Source organism: Biomphalaria glabrata, chromosome 4 (assembly GCF_947242115.1).
Source record: "Biomphalaria glabrata chromosome 4, xgBioGlab47.1, whole genome shotgun sequence".
Taxonomy (NCBI): domain Eukaryota; kingdom Metazoa; phylum Mollusca; class Gastropoda; family Planorbidae; genus Biomphalaria; species Biomphalaria glabrata.
Window position 1 is genome coordinate 39,335,167 of NC_074714.1, and position 22,213 is coordinate 39,357,379.

The 22,213-nt window shown below is 35.5% G+C and overlaps 2 protein-coding genes across 13 annotated transcripts in view; both read left to right on the plus strand.

The window, feature by feature from the left end:
• Positions 1 to 8,395: 8,395 nt before the first annotated feature.
• The window catches only part of LOC106056031 (inositol 1,4,5-trisphosphate receptor type 1-like), a 62,806-nt gene continuing 48,988 nt past the window's right edge, over positions 8,396 to 22,213 (plus strand). For 9 of the 12 annotated variants that reach the window (XM_056025618.1, XM_056025622.1, XM_056025613.1 and 6 more), the window contains exons 1-10: positions 8,396 to 8,540; positions 17,734 to 17,981; positions 18,472 to 18,542; positions 18,814 to 18,926; positions 19,037 to 19,123; positions 19,812 to 19,970; positions 20,218 to 20,400; positions 20,587 to 20,733; positions 20,823 to 20,918; positions 21,164 to 21,324. In XM_056025618.1, the coding sequence (XP_055881593.1) occupies positions 17,899 to 17,981; positions 18,472 to 18,542; positions 18,814 to 18,926; positions 19,037 to 19,123; positions 19,812 to 19,970; positions 20,218 to 20,400; positions 20,587 to 20,733; positions 20,823 to 20,918; positions 21,164 to 21,324 (1,100 nt within the window). In that variant the 5' untranslated portion in view covers positions 8,396 to 8,540; positions 17,734 to 17,898. The other 3 variants (XM_056025616.1, XM_056025614.1, XM_056025615.1) reach the window with 3 other exon arrangements.
• LOC129925675 (uncharacterized) lies at positions 11,411 to 14,923 on the plus strand. The gene is made up of 2 exons (XM_056025625.1): positions 11,411 to 12,745; positions 12,865 to 14,923. Exons 1-2 carry the CDS (start codon positions 12,081 to 12,083, stop codon positions 14,459 to 14,461), a joined length of 2,262 nt encoding a protein of 753 aa, XP_055881600.1. The 5' UTR covers positions 11,411 to 12,080; the 3' UTR covers positions 14,462 to 14,923.

Below are 22,213 nucleotides of genomic sequence, written 5' to 3' on the forward strand. Positions count from 1 at the left end.
TAACGCATTCTCCTGACATCTACAACTCATTATTCATCAATGGAGTTAGGGGCGAAGCCCCGCCGCAAAAAGCGTTTTGTTGCATTCTTCATTGCAGTAACGCATTCTCCTGACATCTACAGCTCATTATTCATCAATGGAGTTCGGGGCGAAGCCCCGCCGCAAAAAGCGTTTTGTTGCATTCTTCATTGCAGTAACGCATTCTCCTGACATCTACAGCTCATTATTTATCCATGGAGTTCGGGGCGAAGCCCCGCCGCCAAAAGAGTTTTCTTGCATACTTCACAGAAGAAAGGTATTCTCCTGACCTAAAACTCATTATTCATACTATTAAAAAAGGACCTTTTGAATAATGTTGTACTTAAAATATTCTAATATGAATTTATAGGCCCTTAATACATTGCAAAAAATCCAATTTGTTCCTTGAAAAGATAAGATACCCCACATATTTAGATTTTGGCTTTGAGGATCTCCGCCGAAAAACAATTATTCGATAAATAATATTCAATAAAATCAAAGTATAAATTGTGAGTTATGGTCCCAAATTTATTTAACTAGAAAAATATCAGATTGAGTAAAGGTTAGAAAAAGGCGACTATGAAAAAATGATTTGGGTTTAGAACTCATCTCAATCGTGACTCTTATACTGAATAATTTCGTTTGAATTCTAATTTTTTGAATGCAAAGTCTTTCTTAAAATAGTTATGATAAATTCATGTGAAATTACATAAACTCTGTCTGGAAATGGGAGGGGCGGTAGAGTGAAAACGATTAATCCTCGCTCCTTTAATAATTTCTGCTAAAGATTGCATTTGGCATTAAAGAATAGGGGTGTGGAGACTCGATGTAAGAATGTAATTTATAGTATATATAAATTATATTAGTGACAGATGTTTTTGTTTTGTAATTTCCTAACTGTAATACAAAAAGAAAAAGTATATGGTTTGTCCGATGGGGGAAAGGCGATTGCATGAATCGCCCCTCCCACCTGGTACAACCCTTTTTCATTTAAATTTTACTAATGATAAAATTTGAGATTAGAGTGTGGTACGACATAATATACAATGAGTTCACATATCAATATGTAGTTTATATTATATAGATATTCAACTAATTTTGTTCACAAACTATGATTCTCCACAAAAATAGGACCGCCCCCCCCCCCACTCGGCTAGAGTGGGGAGGGCAGTACATGCAATTTCCCCCTCCCCCAACCTCACCGAAACGGCCAAGATACAAGAAGGCGAGCGACATAATATTAATCTATATATTAATTCAACAAATTTTGTTCACAAACTATGATTTCTCCATTAAAGTAGGACCGCCCCCCCCCTCAAAAGGGTTAGGTAGGAAGGGCAGTAGAGATAAATTGGCAAACAGGGAACAGATCGGCTAAAATATCAATAACAAGTTTTAATCACATAGATATGTAATTGATTCTGTTAGCAAGCTATGATTTCTACAAAGAAATTGGACCGCCCCCCCACTCGAAAGTTTAGGGGGGAGGGCGGGATTGATACCATCGCCCCCTCCCGACCCCACCAAATCGGCCAACATACTAGAGGGGGGGGGGCGAAATAATCTAAAAATAGGTTGAAATATAAATAATTAGTATATATTATTAACATAAGTAATGAATTCGTATACAAATTGTGTGAATTCTATACTAAAATTCGTCCGCCCCCCCCTTCCCCGAAGGGGGGGGGGTCGGCCGAGTGGGGGGGGGGGCGATCGCCCCTACCGCCCCCCCCCCTGGATCCGCCAGTGGGGGGAATGGGCGTTGGTCAGCGACCATGACGGTACGACCGTCGGCCGAGAACAATGGAGCGCGCTCGAATTGAGAGGGTGTCCGTTCAAGGGGCGCAACTCTCGTTAGAGTAAAATGAGTAAAGGGGAGATAATTCATATATCTTCTCTTCTAAACGCAGTATCAGTGCGCTAGTAAAATTATCAAGGTGGACAGCCGAGATAAAGGAAATAAAATAAGATGTACAAATATATATATAGTTCGTCCATCGTGGTTCGATGATGACCACTTTGTCATCCAGGGGGCTGAGGGCTTTGCACTGGGGTTTTATGCCTCCTCATGTGGCTGGTGAGACCTATGTGAGCCCGGAATGTTCGGCTGCACACTGGGCAGGTTATTCCAGCTGGAGCTAGTGTCGTTTGTCTTGCTTTTCTTTTCTGGCGTTTTTCTTCTGCCTGCGTTGTTATTTTTTCCTCAGCAACCTGTGCGCCAGTTTTCACAGCGTGACGCCATGATGCTCTGTCGTGTGCCTCTGTCTCCCAGGTGCCAGGGTCTATGCTGAACGCCTTCAGAGAAGCTTTGAGGGTGTCCCTGAAGCGCTTTCTTTGCCCACCTTGCGAGTGCTTTCCTTCGCTTAGTTGGCCATACAAGAGTCGTTTTGGGATGCGGTGGTCTTCCATTCTGTAGACGTGACCTGCCCACCGCAGCTGGGACTGCATCAGGATTGTGTGGATGCTTTGCAGACACGCTCTTCGAAGGACTTCTGTATCTGGTATTTTGTCTTGCCATTTGCCATTTAGTATTTTTCTCAGACATGTCACGTGGAAGCGGTTTAGTCTCTTTGCATGTTTACTGTACACTGTCCATGTTTCTGAGGCATAGAGCAATGTAGGGAGGATGACGGCTCTGTAGACCCCTAGCTTGGTGTTTGTGGTGATACCACGTCTGTTCCAGACATTTGTAGACAGTCTGCCATAGGATGCACTGGCCTTGGCGATACGCAGGTCGATTTCACTATCGATTTTTCCATTTCTGGAGAGTGTGCTGCCAAGATATGTGAATTTGTCCACTGCCTTTATATCCTGTCCATTTATAGTAATGCTTGGATCCGAGTAGGCTTTCCCAGGAGCAGGTAGATATAAGACTTCAGTCTTGTTCGTATTGATGGTAAGGCCAAAGTCTGAGCATGCTCTTGAGAAGTCACTGACGATGCTCTGCAGATCGTTTTCAGAGCAGGCATTTAGGGCACAGTCATCAGCAAATAGCAAGTCTCTGATTACTGCTGCATTTGTTTTTGATTTTGCTTTAAGCAGCCTCGGATTGAATAGGCCACCATCAAATCTGTATGATATATTTATCCCGTTGTTTTCTCTATTTGTGAATGCATCTGTCAGCATAGCGGAGAACATGATACTGAACAGTGTAGGTGCTAGGACACAGCCTTGTTTTACCCCGTTTGATACTTCGAAGGGCTCTGATGGTTCTCCACTTTCTTGGACACGAGCCTTCATGCCATCATGAAATAGTCTCACCATGGTTATGAATTTTTGTGGACAGCCATACTTTGGCATGATCTTCCAGAGTCCTTCTCTGCTAACAGTGTCGAATGCCTTTGTTAAGTCGACATATATTGAGAACAGGTCAGCATTTTGTTCTTGGCATTTTTCCTGGAGATGCCTTGCTGCAAAGATCATGTCAATGGTTCCACGCTCTTTTCTGAAGCCGCACTGGCTTTCTGGTAGTAGACCATATTCTATGTGTTGCATAAGCCGATTTAGTAGGATGCGTGCAAGGATTTTCCCAGCAATAGAGAGAAGAGATATTCCTCTGTGGTTGTCGCAGATCTGGCGGTTTCCTTTTTGCTTGTATAAATGAACAATTTTGGCATCTTTAAAGTCTTGTGGTATTGACTCTTTTTCCCACATAATTAAGAAGAGCTTATGAAGTCTTTCAATCAGGGCTAATCCACCTTTTTTGTAGACCTCTGCAGGAATGGAGTCAGCTCCTGGGGCTTTTCCGCTTGCGAGCTGTTGAATGGCAAGATCGGTTTCCTTTAGCGTAGGTGGGTCATCCATTTTTTCATTTATTGGTACTTGCTGTAGCCTGTCTATGGCCGCTTCATTTATGATGGAAGGTGTATTGAGAACCTTTTCGAAGTGCTCTGCCCAGCGTTTTAGGATTTCTTCCTTATCTGTCAATAGGATTGTCCCATCAGCATTTAATAGAGGGGATGAGCCTGACTTTGTGGGTCCATAGATTTCATTTATGGCATGGTAGAAGTTCTTCATATCGTGCTTGTCAGCAAATTCCTGTATTGTTTCCACTTTCTTGCTAAGCGAGGTATCTTGCATTTGGCGTAGCTGTTTTTTGCACATTTTTGCGGATGTTAGTGAATGCATCTTTAGTGGACTGGGAGTTTGGGTTGTTCAGACACAATTTGTGGAGCTTGTGCTTTTCGTCTAATAGTTTTCTGATCTCAATACTGTTTTCATCAAACCAGTCCTGATGCTTTCTCTCCATAGGACCGAGTATGTTTAATGCTGTGCTATAGATAGCTTCTTTGAAGCATTCCCAGCTTTTATCTACATTTGATTCAGTTAGAACGGTGGACTTGAGGCAGTTCTCTATTGCATCTGCAAGCGACTTTTCATTTTTGTCATCTGCTAAGCTGGCCGTGTTTAGCCTTTTTAGGGGTTTTGATTTTTGCGGACGTCTCTTTGGTTGGATACGAATGTTTAGTTTTGTGATGATGAGGCGGTGGTCTGTTCCACACTCTGCACCACAGCAAGATTTGGTGACACGAATGTCCTGACGGTCAGATTGTCTGGTGATGACGTAATCTATGAGGTGCCAGTGTCTTGAGCGGGGATGCATCCAGGAAGTTCGCTTTCTCATTGGAAGACTGAATATTGTGTTCGATATGAGCAGCTTGTGTTCAGCACAGGTCTGGAGTTGTAATAATCCGTTGCTGTTGCATTGACCTATCCCAAATTTGCCTAAGACACCTTTCCAGATGTGATGGTCAGAGCCGACTCTTGCGTTGAAGTCACCGAGAATGAGTAGCTTTTCTGTTTTTGGAATATTAAGCAAGGTGGAGTTTAGTTCTTCGTAAAACTTTGCTATGACATCATCTGGGTTGGTCATGGTGGGTGCGTAACAGCTAACAATGGAAATATGTTTCTTTCCGTTTTGTAAAGGCAGCTTTAGGGTCATGAGCCTATCACTAATTCCTTTGGGAGGCCCGACTAGTTTAGATACTATTGATGTTTTTATGGCAAAGCCGACTCCAGATTCACGTCGTACTTCAGTGCTTCAAATATATACATGGTTGCATCAACGATCAATTGAGCAACGTAGCATTAATAGATTAGTGCAATACATAACTATATACATAAGACATGTTTATGTTTTCTGCTTACGACAGTGAGAAATACACAATGCACTAATTAATGTAAATAAAATAATAGAATACACATGATAATCTCCAGTGAGAAATATGCACAAAGTAACTAAGATGGAACTTGTGATTAAGTTCGGCTTACCACCAGGTATTCCTCTAGGAGTGAGAATAAATGATATAGTCCAGACTCGATTGCTCAACGACAATGAGAAATAAGAGGGTCTGATTTGATTTGGGTCTGCTTTATATAAGCCTGGAAAATGCGGGCGGAAATAGGAAATGTCATAGGCTTAGAATTATTTTAAACGTGGGTGAATTAGACTTGAGATGGGAGTCGCACCTTGGAAAGGTCAATTGGCGTGTGGGTCCGCGTGGTCTCCTAGATCAAAGAGAGGCGTGGGAGAAGGGGGGGGGGAGAGAGTGACTTGCATTCCACACAAGGTGGTGCGGGTGACGAAATTGGGGGTAGGGTGGGGAAATAATTAAAATAAAATAAATAAATAATGAATAATAATAATTAATGCTGTGATAAATTTGAGTGACTCTGACTGCGTGCTTTTGACTTGTCACAATATATTCGTCCCCCATACGGAATAAGTGCCCTGTCGGATTATAAGAAGTTCATATCATTTTGCAAGAATACCGCTGTTTGTATTGCGGTCTTTGGTGAGTCGTTCAAGAAGTCTAAGTTGCTTTCTATAAAGTACTCATGTCTCAGATCCACATAGAGGGGTTGAGAAAATCACTGGTTGACACTGATTTTTGTAGACAGGCGGAACGATTTATTTCGCCACACTCTCGCTTGGAGGCGTCCAAAAGCACGACAATCACTGATCTCATATCAGCCTCCCTTTAAAGCAATGCGTCATTTAATACTATACTTCCCAGATAATGTGAAGTTATCTACCACTTTAAGGGATGTCTATGTGCGGTGATCTTTGGGCTGAGTAGGTTTTATTGGGTGACTTCCGGAACATGACTTCAGTTTTACCGAGGTTTATAGGTTAACCAAAGAAAGCAGCATCGTGATGAAAATTCGTTGACCGCGATCTGGATATCATCAGGCGTTAGGCCTATGCTACCGCAGTGGACCCCGAAGGTTCAAAAGCCCCGCGCTAAGTCTAGGTGTAAATTATTAAATTAAACCATTATAATTTATAATAGGGTTCCCGTGGTCTCCTTGGTTTCAAGGAACTCTTGGAAATCTCCTGAAACTCATAAAAATGTCCTTAAAAAGACAAAATTGTCATTTTGGGGTGTCAATCAAAATGGTAAACGCCAGTCCTACGCGTGATATAAAAAAAACGGCATCGTCAGCTTTCATTTAATAAAAATGAAATGCAAATACGAATTTATTTTCTAATTCAAAATCTTTATTTTCACTTATTATCCTTATCCCTACCCTTACTGGTCCGCGCGCAATCCATTTCACATAGGGCCCCGCAAATGTTAGGGCCGGCCCTGGTTGTGCAAGTAAGGCATAGATAAGCTGTGTTATGACCATTTCCAATTTTTTGGTATGGGACAATAGACTTCGAAGCTTAAACACATTGTAATAATTCACCAGCAAAATAATAACAAAGTAAAAGCTACCTACGAGTGTACGCAATTAAAGTGTAAACAATTTATAAAGCCTTTAAAACACAATAACTAATCATATAAAAAGATATTTATACTCGCTTAAGTTTCTTCCATAGTTTCATAATAGATCAATGTACAATAAGATGGTGCGCAAATGTTTAATTACGCCAATTGAATCATTCAAACTTTTACTTGTTTGCGAAGAAAAGTCTTATTGTACTGCTGTGAGCCTAGTGACGTAAGCGGTGTCAAGTTTTTTTCCCATTGACGTCATATAGAAAATTTCATTCATAAAACATTCTAGCCAAAATTAATTTTTCGATAATGAACCATTTTCAAACCGATACAACGGTCGACCTCGAGTTTTCCCGATGTGGCCAATGAGTTGCGATTTTTTTTTCTCACTAACCGCGAGCTGGATATCATCAGGGCCAGCCTTAGGCCTATGCTGCCGCAGTGGACCCCGAAGGTTCAAAAGGCCCGCGCTAAGTCTAGGTGTAAATTATTAAATTAAACCATTATAATTTATAATAGGGTTCGAGATCCCGTGGTCTCCTTGTTTTCACCAAGGCTTTCGACATGGTCAGTCGCGATGTCTTATGGAGGATTTAGACCAGGCTCGATGATGCCCACCTATGTACGTTATTCCTATTCGCAAGCAGTTTCATGTGGGACAAAAAGGCCAGATTTGACACAATCGTGACCTTGCAGCTATACCCAATCATGAGAAAGGCTTCTGGAGTCAAACCTGAGGAAAAACCAAGAGCTGGCGACCCTAAGGCTGTTTGCAGCACTCAGTGCTAGTACACCCTGGCAGAACCTGCGACGCCGCTGACCCCAAACTATATCGGCACTGCCGTTCCTTTGGATACATCAGCTACGTGGAGATCGAGGGGGGGGGGGGGCTGATTTGTGGGCGACATCGTTCCTAAGTTACCACAGCGTATACCCGCCTAGGCATTCATCTCATTTCAATGAGCTGATCCATATGGTCGCTTCGCGACTGAAGGCCATAAATAGACGATCTATTTATCGCTTTATCATTTAAACCACTTATTATTACTTAAGAGTTATAGTATATATACACATGTGTACTAATTGCTGTTTTTTTTTAAATAGAAAACTTTAAAAACTTTGCAGAGACTCTTTCGATTAATCCATGTCTACATAAATGAACCACGATGTTGGCCTCCTACAGTCGTAGAACGACAAAGGTTTGTACAGCAATATATGTTTTGTTTTGTAAAATGTTTTACATTTTTTTCGGATGTTGCTTCAGAGTTGTAGATAGTTTACTTCCTAGTCCAAACCTCCCGCAGGACGACGGGGGATGGGAGCGGATAGGGTTTGAACCCGGGACCATCGATAAATCCAAACGACAGTCCAGAGGTCAAACCGCACGACCAGGCAGCCAACCATAAATTGCTATACAAACTTAACAAACCATAGAAGTACGAAATATATGGTCTCCTTCAGTCGCGAAGCGACTATAGAGCAACTCATTCCCTTGCATTTGCTATGAGTAAGGTCGGAACGATGTCTAGTTTAAGAGATGGAGATGGAAAATCATTATTAATAGTACCATGTATTGAAGAGAACATTTTCAGCATGTTAAGAAAAATCCAAACTTTAAAAAAAACCTGGCCACTGGGTGTGATATATGGATAACCATAGCCTCTATTGGCTGGCTCTATCTCTAGATTGACTAGATCTATCTATATCTAGAGAGTAGGATTTTCATAAGCCTCATAATGATAAGGCTACTGTCAACAATAGATTAAGATATCTACATCTAGACATTCTAGACTCAGAGTGAGTCAGAATCTACTAGATCTAGAGTCTATTACCTAGTCTATATCTAGCTAGTAATTCAATTCTAGGCTTAGTCAAGTTAGTGCTGCTTATTAGCCTTAGGCTACATAACACTTTTACAACTTAGTCTTAGTTAGTACTTACATTAAACAGTAACATTACTTACACATCCAGTCCAGGTGCTGTGCTTTGGCTTTAGAATTAGAATAGATTAGATTATCATTGTATTTAGAATAATAAAAAATAATAATTTAATACTTAACTTAATGATTATTATCTAGTCATATCATTATCATAGATTTGATAGATAATATCATTATAATTATTATATCTGATCTATAATCATTAGAATGATAAGCAGATAATTTAGATTCTTGATGAGATCTCTTTTCTTTTCATCTATCTAAATCTAGATATACCTAGTTTATAGTATTTTATACTTATAGTAGTAAATCTAGATCTAGATTTTATAAATTATTTATATCATTGTAGATCAGTGTTTCCCAAACTGTCTTCTGAACTGTAGAACCCTAGCCCTAGTGACTGATTTTTCTGTGAGACCTGAGTAGAGCTGAGTAGGTGTTCTACGAACTATTGGCATAATTAACTAGTAGGCCACCATGTGAATTTAAATCTCAAAGCAAAGTATTGAGAATGTGCAAAGTGTTTTTTTTTTAATGAAAAAGTTTGGGAAACACTGATCTCTAGAGATCATAGACTGTGGTCATTGTGGATAGAGTAACAACTTACACTAGACTTTAGACTTGAAGTAGAATCTAGACTACAATGTGTAGATCTAGATTTAAAAAAAACACAACTAAAAAAAGATATGAATGTGGGAAGTGCTACTAGACTTAGCTGCTTTTTAATAGAGTTTAACACCTACATATAATGATTGTGACACTAGACATCACTAGACTAGACTAGTGTTTTGTAATAGTCTAGTCTGTAGATTAGTGACACAGTTTAGTGTAGAATCTAGATCTAGGTCAGAGTTCTCAACCTGTGGGTTGTGACCTTCTTGGGGGTAGAATGACCATTTCCCAGGGGTATCCTAAGACCATAAGAAAAAATGTGTTTTTATCAGTAAAAGTTTTTTTTTCAATTGACGTTTCTATTGTGTTCTATTGTGTTGTAATAAGGAGATATTTGCACTATGGTTGTTAGACATTTATATTCGCATCCATGAGGATTGAGGTTAAGGAATGTTATTCAGATTATATTACTGTAAAACGAATTATGAAAATATCATCAAGCGTCAATTAGACTAAATTTTCATTCAAAAATATATGCTTCAGGCAACATTATGATTGTCGCAGCAGAAATATTTTGAAATGTACCTATATGTGACTTTCTGAGTATTTTATTACAATTCCTATTATAAGCTTGAAAACTCTTCATGGGTGGTAATTAGGTGAATGATTGGGTTATGAGAAATTCTTCAAATGATTTTCTTAGAAAATTGACAATTTATGTACATCTTTGGGAAACATTACTAGCTAATTGACAATAGTCAAAACTCTGGTTTGACTGTTATTTATGTTTCGAAATTTAATCATCTTAAGATTAAATTTGGTATATTTTGAAGACACTTCAGTGTGAATTCCTGAGCTTTACCTAAATGTGTCTTTGTAAACATGTACTGATTCAAATGTTTCTTTAAAGAGTTGAATAAATAAATAGACTTTCATTACATTTTGCACACCGTTTTATGTGCAAATCATTAGCCAAACTGCTAAACTTAATTAGTAACAATATGCAGATATGTATAATAATACTTACAGATACAATTTATCAATACTAGATCTATATCTCTTCTTCTAACTAGATCCAGCATACTAATCTAGTCTAAAGTCTTCTAATGTTTCCAAGCCTGAATCTACTTTTTTAAAAATTAGATCTATCATTTATTAGTTATTGAGTGTGAAATAAACACTTACAAAAAGTCATCAGCTTCATAAAGGAAGAATGGATTTTTTTAACCTTTATTTTTATGTTACTTCTTAGGATATGTTTTTGCATAAAATTTGTAAGTTGTTCTTGGCCTCCTTCAGTTTAGTTATATAATTTTATATGTTTATATTTGGTAATTTTATCAGTGGCAAAAAGATGAATATCCATCACAACCCTATATTGAGTCTGCTCTACTTAGTTTTTCTTAGTTGAGTGATTCCAAAGAGGGGATACATATTCATTTTACTTTCTTTTTTTTACTGATACTTAAAATTTGGGGATACATTTTTAGACACCTCACCATATTATTGTTATAACACCTTATTTTCAATGATTTGTTCAAAGCTCTACCACGTTTTGCACTGCACTTGTTCAATTTGGACATTTCTGGATTCTGTTTTGTTTTAGTTTTTATGCCACTTAGACCAGATTTGAGTGGCCCAAAGTTCAGTTATGTAATTTGGTTATTTTAACTTTTCTCAGATGATTACACCTAACTTCTAGCTAAGTCCAATTTCGCAGACATTAAAATATTTCAATAAGAACGAAATCTATTTAGTTAACAGATAGTTTACAGTCCATATAAATTTGTAAATATCAGATGTGTAAAAATGTTTAGTGCCATGGTTAGATCTCAAAATCTAGAAAAGATATTGGAACATATTGTACATTTTTATAACACTTATGCATACAGTTTTGTTATTTCTCATTAAAAAAAAAGTTACCCAGTATCAAAACTTAATATATGACTAATTTATGTGTTTCCTGTTGTACAAGCTACTAATAATTTATTGAAAATGTTATTTTTGTTTTTAAAAAGAAAGAATGCATTTGTACATAAAAATATAATTTTTACAATGCTTTTTATTAACTCCCTCTGTATCTTTCTTGGATATTGTTTCATTTTTGCAATAGATTCAGTGATGGGAATTTTCCGACAATTGTCGGAATTCCGATAATTTCGTCCGATCCCGTTTGTCCGAAAAAAGATCCGACGAATTTTTCCCGCCGACATTTCTGAAAAAAAAAAAATCCGATTTTTTTTTTTTTTTTTTTTTTTTTGCGATTTTATTATATTCCCTTTAATGAAAAAATGCGAAATAAGACTGTAATATCGTCCGATCCATTATGTCCGACAATAAATCCGATTTTTTCCCCAATATTTTATTTTTAAAAAATCCGATTTTCTTTTTAAAACAAAAAAATCGATTTTGTTATATTCCCATTAATGAAGAATGCGAAATGAAATACTGTAATATCTTTTGCACACGCGCACATCCGATATTAGTCTATTTAAATCTACAAGGTAGAAAAAATCCCACGCAAAACTTTTAAAATCTCGATCTTGTTTTCACTAGAGAGAACTAGTCGGGTTTCTAGATCTATAGTGAATGATTGCGCATCAATTTGGTTTTGAAGATCTAGATTTAGATCTAGATCTATTTTTGTTCTTTTATTTTTTTCATGGATTATTTCTTTGCGTGCAGTTCGCGCATTAAATCTTTTCTAGATTAGATCTACTAGATCTAGTTTAGTTTCGTTTTCTTATGCTGACATTGTGAGATCTTGTTCAAAGTTGTTTTTAAAATGTCAGGCAGTGACGGTAGTGTTAAAATTAAAATAGTAAACAGAGAAAGCGCTTGTATAAAACAAATTGACAAAAATGTCAAGAATAAATTTAAATGGGTATGGATGGAGGAGAAAGATTGTATGGGCGACTTTCTTTCCAGCTATATTAGGAAATTAGAAGATCCTGGGGTCGCCTGGTGCATCATTTGTAAAGAAAAAATAAAGTATGGTTCTGCTGGGAAAAAAGTTATTAAAATTCACGCAACTTCTAAAAAGCATCAAAGTACAAGGTCAACTCTTAAATCTTCAAGTAGCCTCCCAGCATTGTTTCAAAACAGAAAAAATCTTGAACAGGCAGTGACTGAGCCAATACAAACTATCTATGGTTTAGCACCTAATGTTTTACAAGCCCAGTGTTCTACATTGTGTAATGAGCCTGCAACAGCTGTATATGTAAGCATGAAAGATAGGGTGTCACACCAGGAAGCCTTACTATGTAGTTTTATTGCTGAGCATTCTCTGCCACTTAGCATTGCTCCTCACTTGGTTGCTCTAGCTCAAGAACTCAGCAGAGATTCTAAAGCTCTGTCACAATTGTCTATGGATAGAAAATCTACATCTTACAAACTTCGAGATGGACTTTCTTCTGTGTTTCACAAAAGATTAGTTGCTGATATGAAAAGGTAAGTTAATTTTATTTCTTTCAAGAACGTAACTTTTATATTTAATTTAGAACTATTCTAGATCTAATTATTGTAAAATTTTCAATGCAACTAAGATCACATCTTTTCTTTCTAAACAGATATCCATTTTCACTCAATCTGGATGAAGCAACCAGTCAAGGAAGTAAACAACGGATTCTCAACATTTTGGTATCATTTTTCAATAAGGAAGAAAGTGTAGTACACCTCTATGCCTCAATTCATTTAACTACAGTAAATGCAACCACTGTTTACAATGCTGTTATGCAGCAGTTCACTAAAGATGACATTCCAGTTAGTAATTTAGTTTCATGTCTTACTGACTCAGCTAGCTACATGACTGGATGTAAACAAGGTTTTTTAACTAAGCTAAAGACCATTGCTCCAAAACTTTTAGATATTGATAATGATGTTTGTCATCATGTCCATAATATTGTGAAATTGTTTTGTCAACATTTTGATAAATTTGTAGAAAATCTACTTGATGATCTTCACACTGATTTCAATTTTGGTAGTGACCTCAATTCTTTCTTAGAAGACATATCATTATCATTAGGTAAAAAGTATTACAGACCAAAGGAAAGAGTTCCACATAGGTGGCTATCTGTATTGGATTGTTCAGTAGATCTTGTTGATAACCTAGAACCTCTAACAGTTTTTTACTATGCCTGGCTAAAAGCTGAAGATAAAATGGCTTACAATAGTGTAATTATTAATATTCTTAAGAATATTTCTAAAGACAGTAGAAAAAATATTTATTCAATTTTGTCTTCTTTGAGATGTAAAACATTAACACCTGCAGGAAAAGCAAGAAAAGTTAGAATTTATGAAAAATTGTTTTTCTCTAGACCTAAACTGGACCAGCTTTTAAATTTGTATTTGGGAGTCTTGCCATTGTTTAAATCTTTTATATTGTTATTTGAATCAAAAGAACCAAGAATTCATCTGCTTTTTGATGAGCAAATTCAACTTATCAAAAATTTTTTAATTTGTTTTGTAAAACCTGAGACAGTTAGAGATTTTGATTTTTCCAAAGTAGCAGATTTTGATTTAGACAAAGATGTTTTTTTAAACTATTCATTACTGTATACTGGACAATCTAAAGTAAATGTTTCAGAAATGTTTCTCAATCAGCTTTTAGTGGCATACAAAGACTGTGCCAAATATATGTTGCAAAAGTTTGCTTTAAAAAATAAAACTCTTAGATTACTCAGGGCAATAAACCCTGGTACAGTTGGACACTCCCAAAATATGAAGATGTTGTGCCAACTAGCAGAGAAAATGCCATTTTTTAACTGTGAAGAAGTTGCTGCTGTTCAAGAGGAGATAAGACAGATCCAAATAGACAGCAGTCTCCAGTCAAAAGACTTTGCTAAGGACAGAATTGATCACTGGTGGGCTATTTATTTTAAAAGCCACCCAGACCAATATCCTCTTTTTTTTAAAATGATTAGTGGCTGCTTAAGTATTTTTAGTGGGCCCAGAGTAGAGAGCTCCTTCTCATTTATGAACAGTTTGATTACTAAAAAAACAAACAGAATGGTGTGTCAAACTTATGAAGCATTTCAAAAAGTCAGATATTTTTTACAATCAAAACACACAACTTCTCTCAAGTTGTTCCACAGAGAAGATGTTGCCACAACACCTGTTGATAAGGCATTAATTTTTCATGTACAGACTGCATGGAGAAGATATTAAAACAAGACTCCAGGCTCAGCAAGAAGAGAAAAAATCTAAGTTCTCCCATCTTAATGTACAAAAGATTGTTCATAGTAAAACAAATGTACATGCATTGGTTGAAAACATCAAATCAAAGTTGAAAGCCAGAGCTTTGCCTAAAAAAAGGAAACCTCATAATTCAACTCCAACAACTTCAAAAAAGATAAGAACCAAATGATGACTCAGACTCTGTTATATTTTTTTATATCATTGTGGATACAATTAAAGTATATGTCTTTATTTGTGGAATAAATAATCTTATTTTATATCATGCATAGTGTAATTATTAACATTATTTAAAGTCTCATTATAAATGTACTGTTTAGTTTTTAAAAAATATTCATCAGCTTCTTTTTTTGAAGCAGCTGCGGTATGCCGCGAGTAGACAAACGCTGGTGTATAAAATTTCCTAAAATTTTTGCAAAGTCAGTTCCCATCACTGTAGATTTTATGACCACTTCTACTCATCCAATTGTCATAATATTTTGTATACAGGCTCATGATTGATGACATAAAGAAAAAAACAACAACTAATTATTTAATCAATTAGTTGTAATTAATTTAATTTGGTTTTATATAGAATGTATATAGAAAAAAATGTACTTGTCTAAGGGGAGATAAGCCTTCTGTAAAGAATATATATTAAATGTACTAAGCTAAGGGGAGATAAGTCTTGTGTTTAGAATTAGTCAATAAGAATTGAAAGATACCTAGAGTAAGACAACATTAAATGTTAACGTAAAGATTATATCAAAGACTATGTTAACCAATTATAAAGAAAACTTTGTAATGGATTTGTTTAATTAACATTGTAGTAATTACTATTTTCGTCTGCAATACAGTTGCATAGTTATAAATCATTGTAATAGATAAAGAGTACAAAGGACAGCAACAAAAACATTCCCATATAGAAATGCGGTAGAAAAAAGAAGAACTGAAGATTTTCTATGAAGTTCATTTTAACTCATACTTATCACACCCAACGCTTTTTGTTTTTTTATTTTGTTTTAATATAAGCTTTTTTATTTTATTTTATATTTTATTATAAAAAAAATATAAGCCTTCAATTGCCCTTTTCCTACTAATTATAGGTCATAGCAAGTTGTTTTATTTCCATTTTATTGTTATTATTAGACCTATATAATATTAACATATTATATATTCGAGAATTCTTAAATGTGGTGAACCATACTTAATCGTCTTATCATTTTATCCAAAGAAATCATCATTCATATAAAAGGAGAGGGGGAAAGTAAGATAATATAGTAGTTTTTCTTTGTTCTCATTATCAACATCTGCACAGTGTTTCGAGATGTGGCAGTTCTCCAATAGTTTTGTAACTAAAGGTGTGTTCGAGGTCTAGTATCTTGTTTGACTCTCTTGCATATGGTCTGCATTCTCAGGTGACATAAATGTTTTGCTTGTTCCGATTTTCAGCTTTTGAGCATGTGTTGTCTCATTTTTTTAAAGTCTGGTTCTTTATGTTACAGGCTGCAGACTCATTCTCCCATAATTAGCAAGTATGCCAAGCATTTTCATTTCCTTCAATTTGAAAATGTGTTGCAATCCATTTGAGAATTTTTCTTATTATTATAGTACGCATGGAATGAGTATATTTTGAAATAAGTTTAGAGTGAAAATGTTTCCAAATAGTTTTTATTTCTGAGCACCTGCACGAACATCATCATGAAAAAAAACAACTAGAAATTAATAATAACCTGTTTTAGTCTTGCTGTTATATATACTCAGTAAAATTAAGGACTAGAATAGACAGTACTAGAAATCAATAATATACGATCCACTAAACACAAGAGAGGATGCATCTAAAATTCTCTAAATCAGCCAACAGTAAATCAATAAGATTTGCAGCAAAAATCACGCAGTGGCCCAGTTTCTCTACCATACTTGCCTCCAGTTATTTATAGCTTGTCTGTTATCAGAACTATCATTAATATTAATAAGAAGCTGTAGTGATGATCAACAGCAGTTGTTATTTTTTTTAATAGTGGTTTTGGAAATTTATAATTTCAGAATGTCTTGCTTTTTTCCTTTTTCACTTTTTGACCTCTCATGATATCACTGGATCTATCAGACAACAGTTGCCATTTTGTGTGTAATGTTTATATACTCCTTATTTTTGTTTTGATACTTGCTTTTTCCCTTTGTTTTTAGCATTTTTCTCTCTTTGTTGTGCCCAACTTATGGTGTATTGTATATCTTGCCATCATGGTTTAGACATTTTCTATAAATACATTTTTATTGTTCAATTGTTTAGACACTTTGAATGTTGTAGTACTGTGCACATTTTAACTCATAAAAAATAGTACATTTTAAGCAATATAAATGGATATATGTTTTCTGAATTGATGAAGACAAGGATTTATGTTCATTAATACCACGCCTGTTCTATTTTGTTTTGTCAGTTATTTTTACTGAATCTTACTAGGTATGTTTTCTGTGGTACTTTTTTTAATCGACCCCTGAAATGCGGAAAAGACGCTATTAGTTTTGTGTGGAATGTCTGTCCATATGTCCATCCCATTTAGATCTCATAAATTAGAAAAGATAGTGAAAATCCAACATCATAATATTTTAGACTATTCAAAGTTCTGATGGAACGGCTACTTTTTTCTTTTCTGAAAGCGAAAAATCTAATTTTTTAAATCACTTATGCAAGCAGTTTTTCCATAAAAATACACTTTTACAACTATTCACTATTAATAGTAACAAACACTGGAGGCTCTTAAGTAGGGGAGATAACTATTTACCATATTTTTAACACATTTTTGCAAGTAATTTTAGATTTTTTGTCAAAACAATTTTTTTTTTCTACATTTGTATTGCTAAGTTAAATAAGTTCTGTTATACTAATTACTACATTTACACCAAAAAAATGTTTACTTTTTTTTAAAGGCCCGATTTTGAGTTTGTGTCTCCACACAAACTGTCTTTTTAACCTTGTTTATTTTTTTATTTATTCAGTCTCCCAATACTCATTGCCCTTATTGATTTATTGGGGTTTAACCTTTAACTAAATCATACAAAGTTAAAATCAATATTTTTTTGGTCAAATCATAGTTTAATATCTCAAGTAGAGATATCTTTTATCCTTTATATGTCTTTGTTTGTTGTTGTTGTTTTTTTTGCAAAATAATAAGTTTTTTTTTTTAAACATATTATATTTTTTTAAAATATTTGCTATTAATTTTATTATTATTAAAATTTTATTTTTGTATTTTCTTTTTCTGCAGGTTTAAGTGTTACCAGTGATAAGAGAATAATGGCTCCTGTGTTGGACATGTTCAGGTTACTGATGTATTATAATAAAGAGCATAGTTTTTAAATAAAGTCAAGATAGTTTTAAGATTTACTGCTAGAAGTGAAAAGTTTACTTCTTTAGTGGCCCATTTTGCAAGATGGCTACAAATTTTGTACACATTGGGGATATTGTTTCCCTCTATGCTGAGGGTACTGTGTGTGGATTTTTATCAACATTAGGGTAAGTAAGCTTTAGTGAATCACTATTTTAAATTAATATTCTTGACCAATGGTGTCCATTGTTTGTATGCATTAAAAAAATATTTTAGTAGTTTCTGGAGCTTTTTATTCCTTTAATAAAAGAATTTTATATTATTATGATAGACTGATTAAGCAAACTATTTAGTTACATGTTATTTTAAATCTCATGTGATGCTCTGTTGCATGCAGTTTTAATGGTATTTTTTTCTATAAATAAATAATAAACATGCAGACTTAATACATCCTGACATGCACTTGCCTCTAATTCCTAGAAATAAAACTATTTAATTGGACCTTGAAACACCTGTCTAAAATTTATTGGTACCCCCTTGGTAAAAAAATTGGCCATCACGGACAAAGGCTTGCCATTAGACTAGGTGCATTTTAACAGCATTTGAATGTAGATCTTTTTGTTGACTTCTGTATAAATATTTCAAGTTTTATTAACTAGACATATTGTCGATTCACAGCCTTGTAGATGACAGATCAGTGGTGCAGCCAGAAGCAGGAGATCTCAATAATCCGCCAAAAAAGTTTCGGGGTAATTAATATCAAAATCTTTAAATTATTTTTTATCTCCTGGAAATCTCGGATATTATATTATCCTTGAGATGTAAATCCTTTATCATGCATAAAAATTAAGAATTTTTAACTTAAACATGAGAAAGCTTTCAAGAAAGCGTAATGTAATAAATTTACCATTAAAATTTGTATGGACAATTTTGACCGTCTGAATTCTATAATATATCTTGTTCAATGCCTAGTGAATTATCTATTATTTTCTAATATTTTAATATCATATTGCTTTGCAGATTGCCTTTTCAAAATATGTCCCATGAATCGCTACTCAGCCCAGAAGCAGTTCTGGAAAGCAGCAAAGCAAACATCTTCTATGCCAGATTCTGTGTTACTGCAGAGATTAAAAGTTAGTCAGTATTAAAAGCATCAGTATAAATATATTAAGGGACATAATAACAGGAACATTTCTGATGTGTTGCTGTCAATGTCATGAGTCATTCACATCTTTAATTGCAGCATGCTGCTGAGTTAGAGAAGAAACAGAATGAAGCTGAAATCAAGAAATTGAAAGGAACAGAAGTACAATACAGCCATGTTATACAGGTCAGTAACTTGCATTTGCTACCTTCCCTGTTATTAGGTTCATGTCAGGTAGTGGCAGTGTTGAGAAGCAGATGAGGTCTGGTGAAATGTTTTTAGTTAAAATTTAAAATATTTTTTAAATATATAAATAAATTTAGAGATTGTAGTCAACTGTCTCTGGGTTTTGTAGAGTAGCTAGGTAAAGATGATTTTAGTATTTTAGATATTTTAGATTTAGGTATATTTATGACTTGTTTAATTTAATATTTGACATAGAAGTTAATAGTTTATAAACGTGTGGACTTAATTTCTAAAGTACTAGTAGATAATAAAAGAACCGATGGTGAATGTATTAAGTAGTTTGGCCAAATGGTGTGTTCTGTGAAGTGCAGTGTAATATTTTATGAATTTGATAGATGGATTAAACACATACTTAATGTCATGGAACCAATTATTTTCCTGGTTTCATCATCTAGATGTGTTTATCGACTGTCATCATCTTTGATAAAATGACTTTGAAGGTTTATTATAATCATTTTTATATTATCTCATTTGACTTGCCTGATGATCTTTTCACTATTGCAATATGGAAACTTAAACAGAAATTATATAAATACAATTACACTTGTATGCTTTACCTAGCTAACAGGCTCTGAGTTTTAACCATTTTTCCAAAATGTGTATCTGTATGCTTATCTCTCTGGCACAGTTGCTTCATGTTAAAAGTAACAAGTTTCTCACTGTTAACAAACGACTACCTGCCTTGTTGGAGAAGAATGCAATGAGAGTTATTCTAGACAGTTCTGGGAATGAAGGCTCGTGGTTTTATATACAGCCCTTTTACAAACACAGTTCTCCAGGAGATAAAGTAATTTTTTATAACCTAATTTTGCATTTGAAACTTTTTAAAGTCATGCCATAAGTCTTGTACTTCTTAACTCTTTTTATAGTGGTTTTTAAAGATAATAAAGTATTGATTAGATACAGATTGTTTTTAATAGAATAAGAAAATGTTTATTGGCTATTTTAATTTTAGTTGTTATATTGGTAAGTTTATAAACCAATGCCATACTAGATGAAACAATATTTGAAATATATTCAATTTTTGTTTCCAGGTTGTGGTAGGGGATAAGGTTGTGTTGAACCCTGTCAATGCTGGCCAACCTCTGCATGCCAGCAACTGTGATCTTGTAGACAACCCTGGCTGTAAGGAAGTGAACTCTGTCAGTAGCAACACCTGCTGGAAGGTCATGTTGTTCATGGATTTTAAAGAGAACCAGGAGGATGTACTTAAAGGGGTTAGCAATATTAACACATTAGGATTAAACAGTCTTTTATTTTTATTATTTTTTTGTTGAGATTTTAAATAAGTTAGAAGTTTTAGTATAGGAATATTCATTAATTTTTTAAATAGAGTATAATGAGGTGTGGTGTTACAAATTAAAAAATGTGTGATCAATTTTTGAAAACTTTTCCCTATCTAGGGCGATGTAGTGAGGCTATTCCATGCTGAACAGGAAAAGTTTCTCACTGGGGATGAGTATAAAAAGCAGCAGTATGTATTTTTACGAACCACTGGAAGATCATCTGCCACTGCAGCAACCAGCTCTAAGGCATTGTGGGAAGTTGAGGTAATGTAAAATGACATGATAAAATCTCTGTTACCGGAATTTAGGTTTAGGAGGGGAAAATCTCATTTTTCATGGTATTTTGATTACAGGTTGTTCAACATGATCCCTGCAGAGGTGGAGCTGGACACTGGAACAGTTTATTTCGATTTAAACATTTGGCCACTGGACAGTATCTTGCAGCAGAAGTAGGTTTTGTGTTATCAAAATGTTTTACTTTAACACAATTAGTTTTTCTAAGGATTTATCAGTAAGGCATTTTGAAAACATTACTATAAGCAGAGCTAGCTGTGTAGAATGATTTTGTACTATAAGCAATATATCTTGCTGGAAAACTTTGTGTCAAGTGCCTGTCTTATGTTAAAAGATTTCATCTCTGTTAAAAAAAAAGAGAGAATTATTGATACATTAAAAAAATGTCTTTTACTTTCAGGTTGATAATGATGCAACTCAAGATCCAACTCGTCAAAAGTTACGTGGCCAGCCTAACCTTCCTGTCTACTGTTTGGTCTCTGTCCCACATGGTCATGACATAGCCTCTATTTTCGAATTAGATCCAACAACAATGATTAGAACAGATTCATTAGTTCCCAGGTGAATAGATTTATTTACTCTTTACATCTCTGTATATATGGCCTCCTTCAGTCACAAAGCAACGGTGGATAGAAATGAGATAAAGCCTGGGCTTTAGTTATAGTCAGAAAAATGTCAACCACACAGCAGTTTCCCCTCTTTCCACACAGCAGATGTGTCCAAAGGAACGGTATGTATTAATACAGTATGGTATCAGGAGTATTGCAGGATCTGCCAGGGTGTGGCAATGTATGCTGCAGGCTGCCTAAGAGTCATCATCATCAAACTCTATTTGAGTGAGGGCTTGAGAGGCTCAAATCCTCTCTTGCATAAGCCCTGGACAGAAACCCTGCTGTCTTGCGTAGTGCATAAATGTCGCCATACAGGTCGAGAATTTTCGGTTTCCTAGACCTGTCGAGACGGAGATCATCAAGTCTGAGGCAGTCAAAAAGGATATATGAGGCACGGTTTCCTCTTCTTCCCCGCAGTGGGGGCACGTGAATCGAAATTAGGCCATAGCCGTGAGAAATATGAGCTGACAGGACAATGACCTGTCCTGCACTGTGCTATAATAGCTTGCTCACGCCTGGACAGCCTCCACCACGGGGAAGTGCGGTCAGGGCGCCTCATGCGCTCTCAGACTCCACAGGCTTTTTGGGAATTGTCCCAGCACTCAAACCACTTTTCCATTTCTGTTTTTTGAATTATAGCCGGGGCATGATGAAAACTTAAAGCCTGTTCAGTAGTGTGGAATTTGCCCTCCCTGGTGGGCCAAGGAGTCTGCAACAGTGTTGCCAGTCATACCTATGTGACTCGGTACCCACTGCATTATTACAGGGGTGCCATAGCGTTGTTTTTATGTTGTGTAAAGCCATGATGACAGTGTCGATATTGGGAGGCCCTGGTCCGG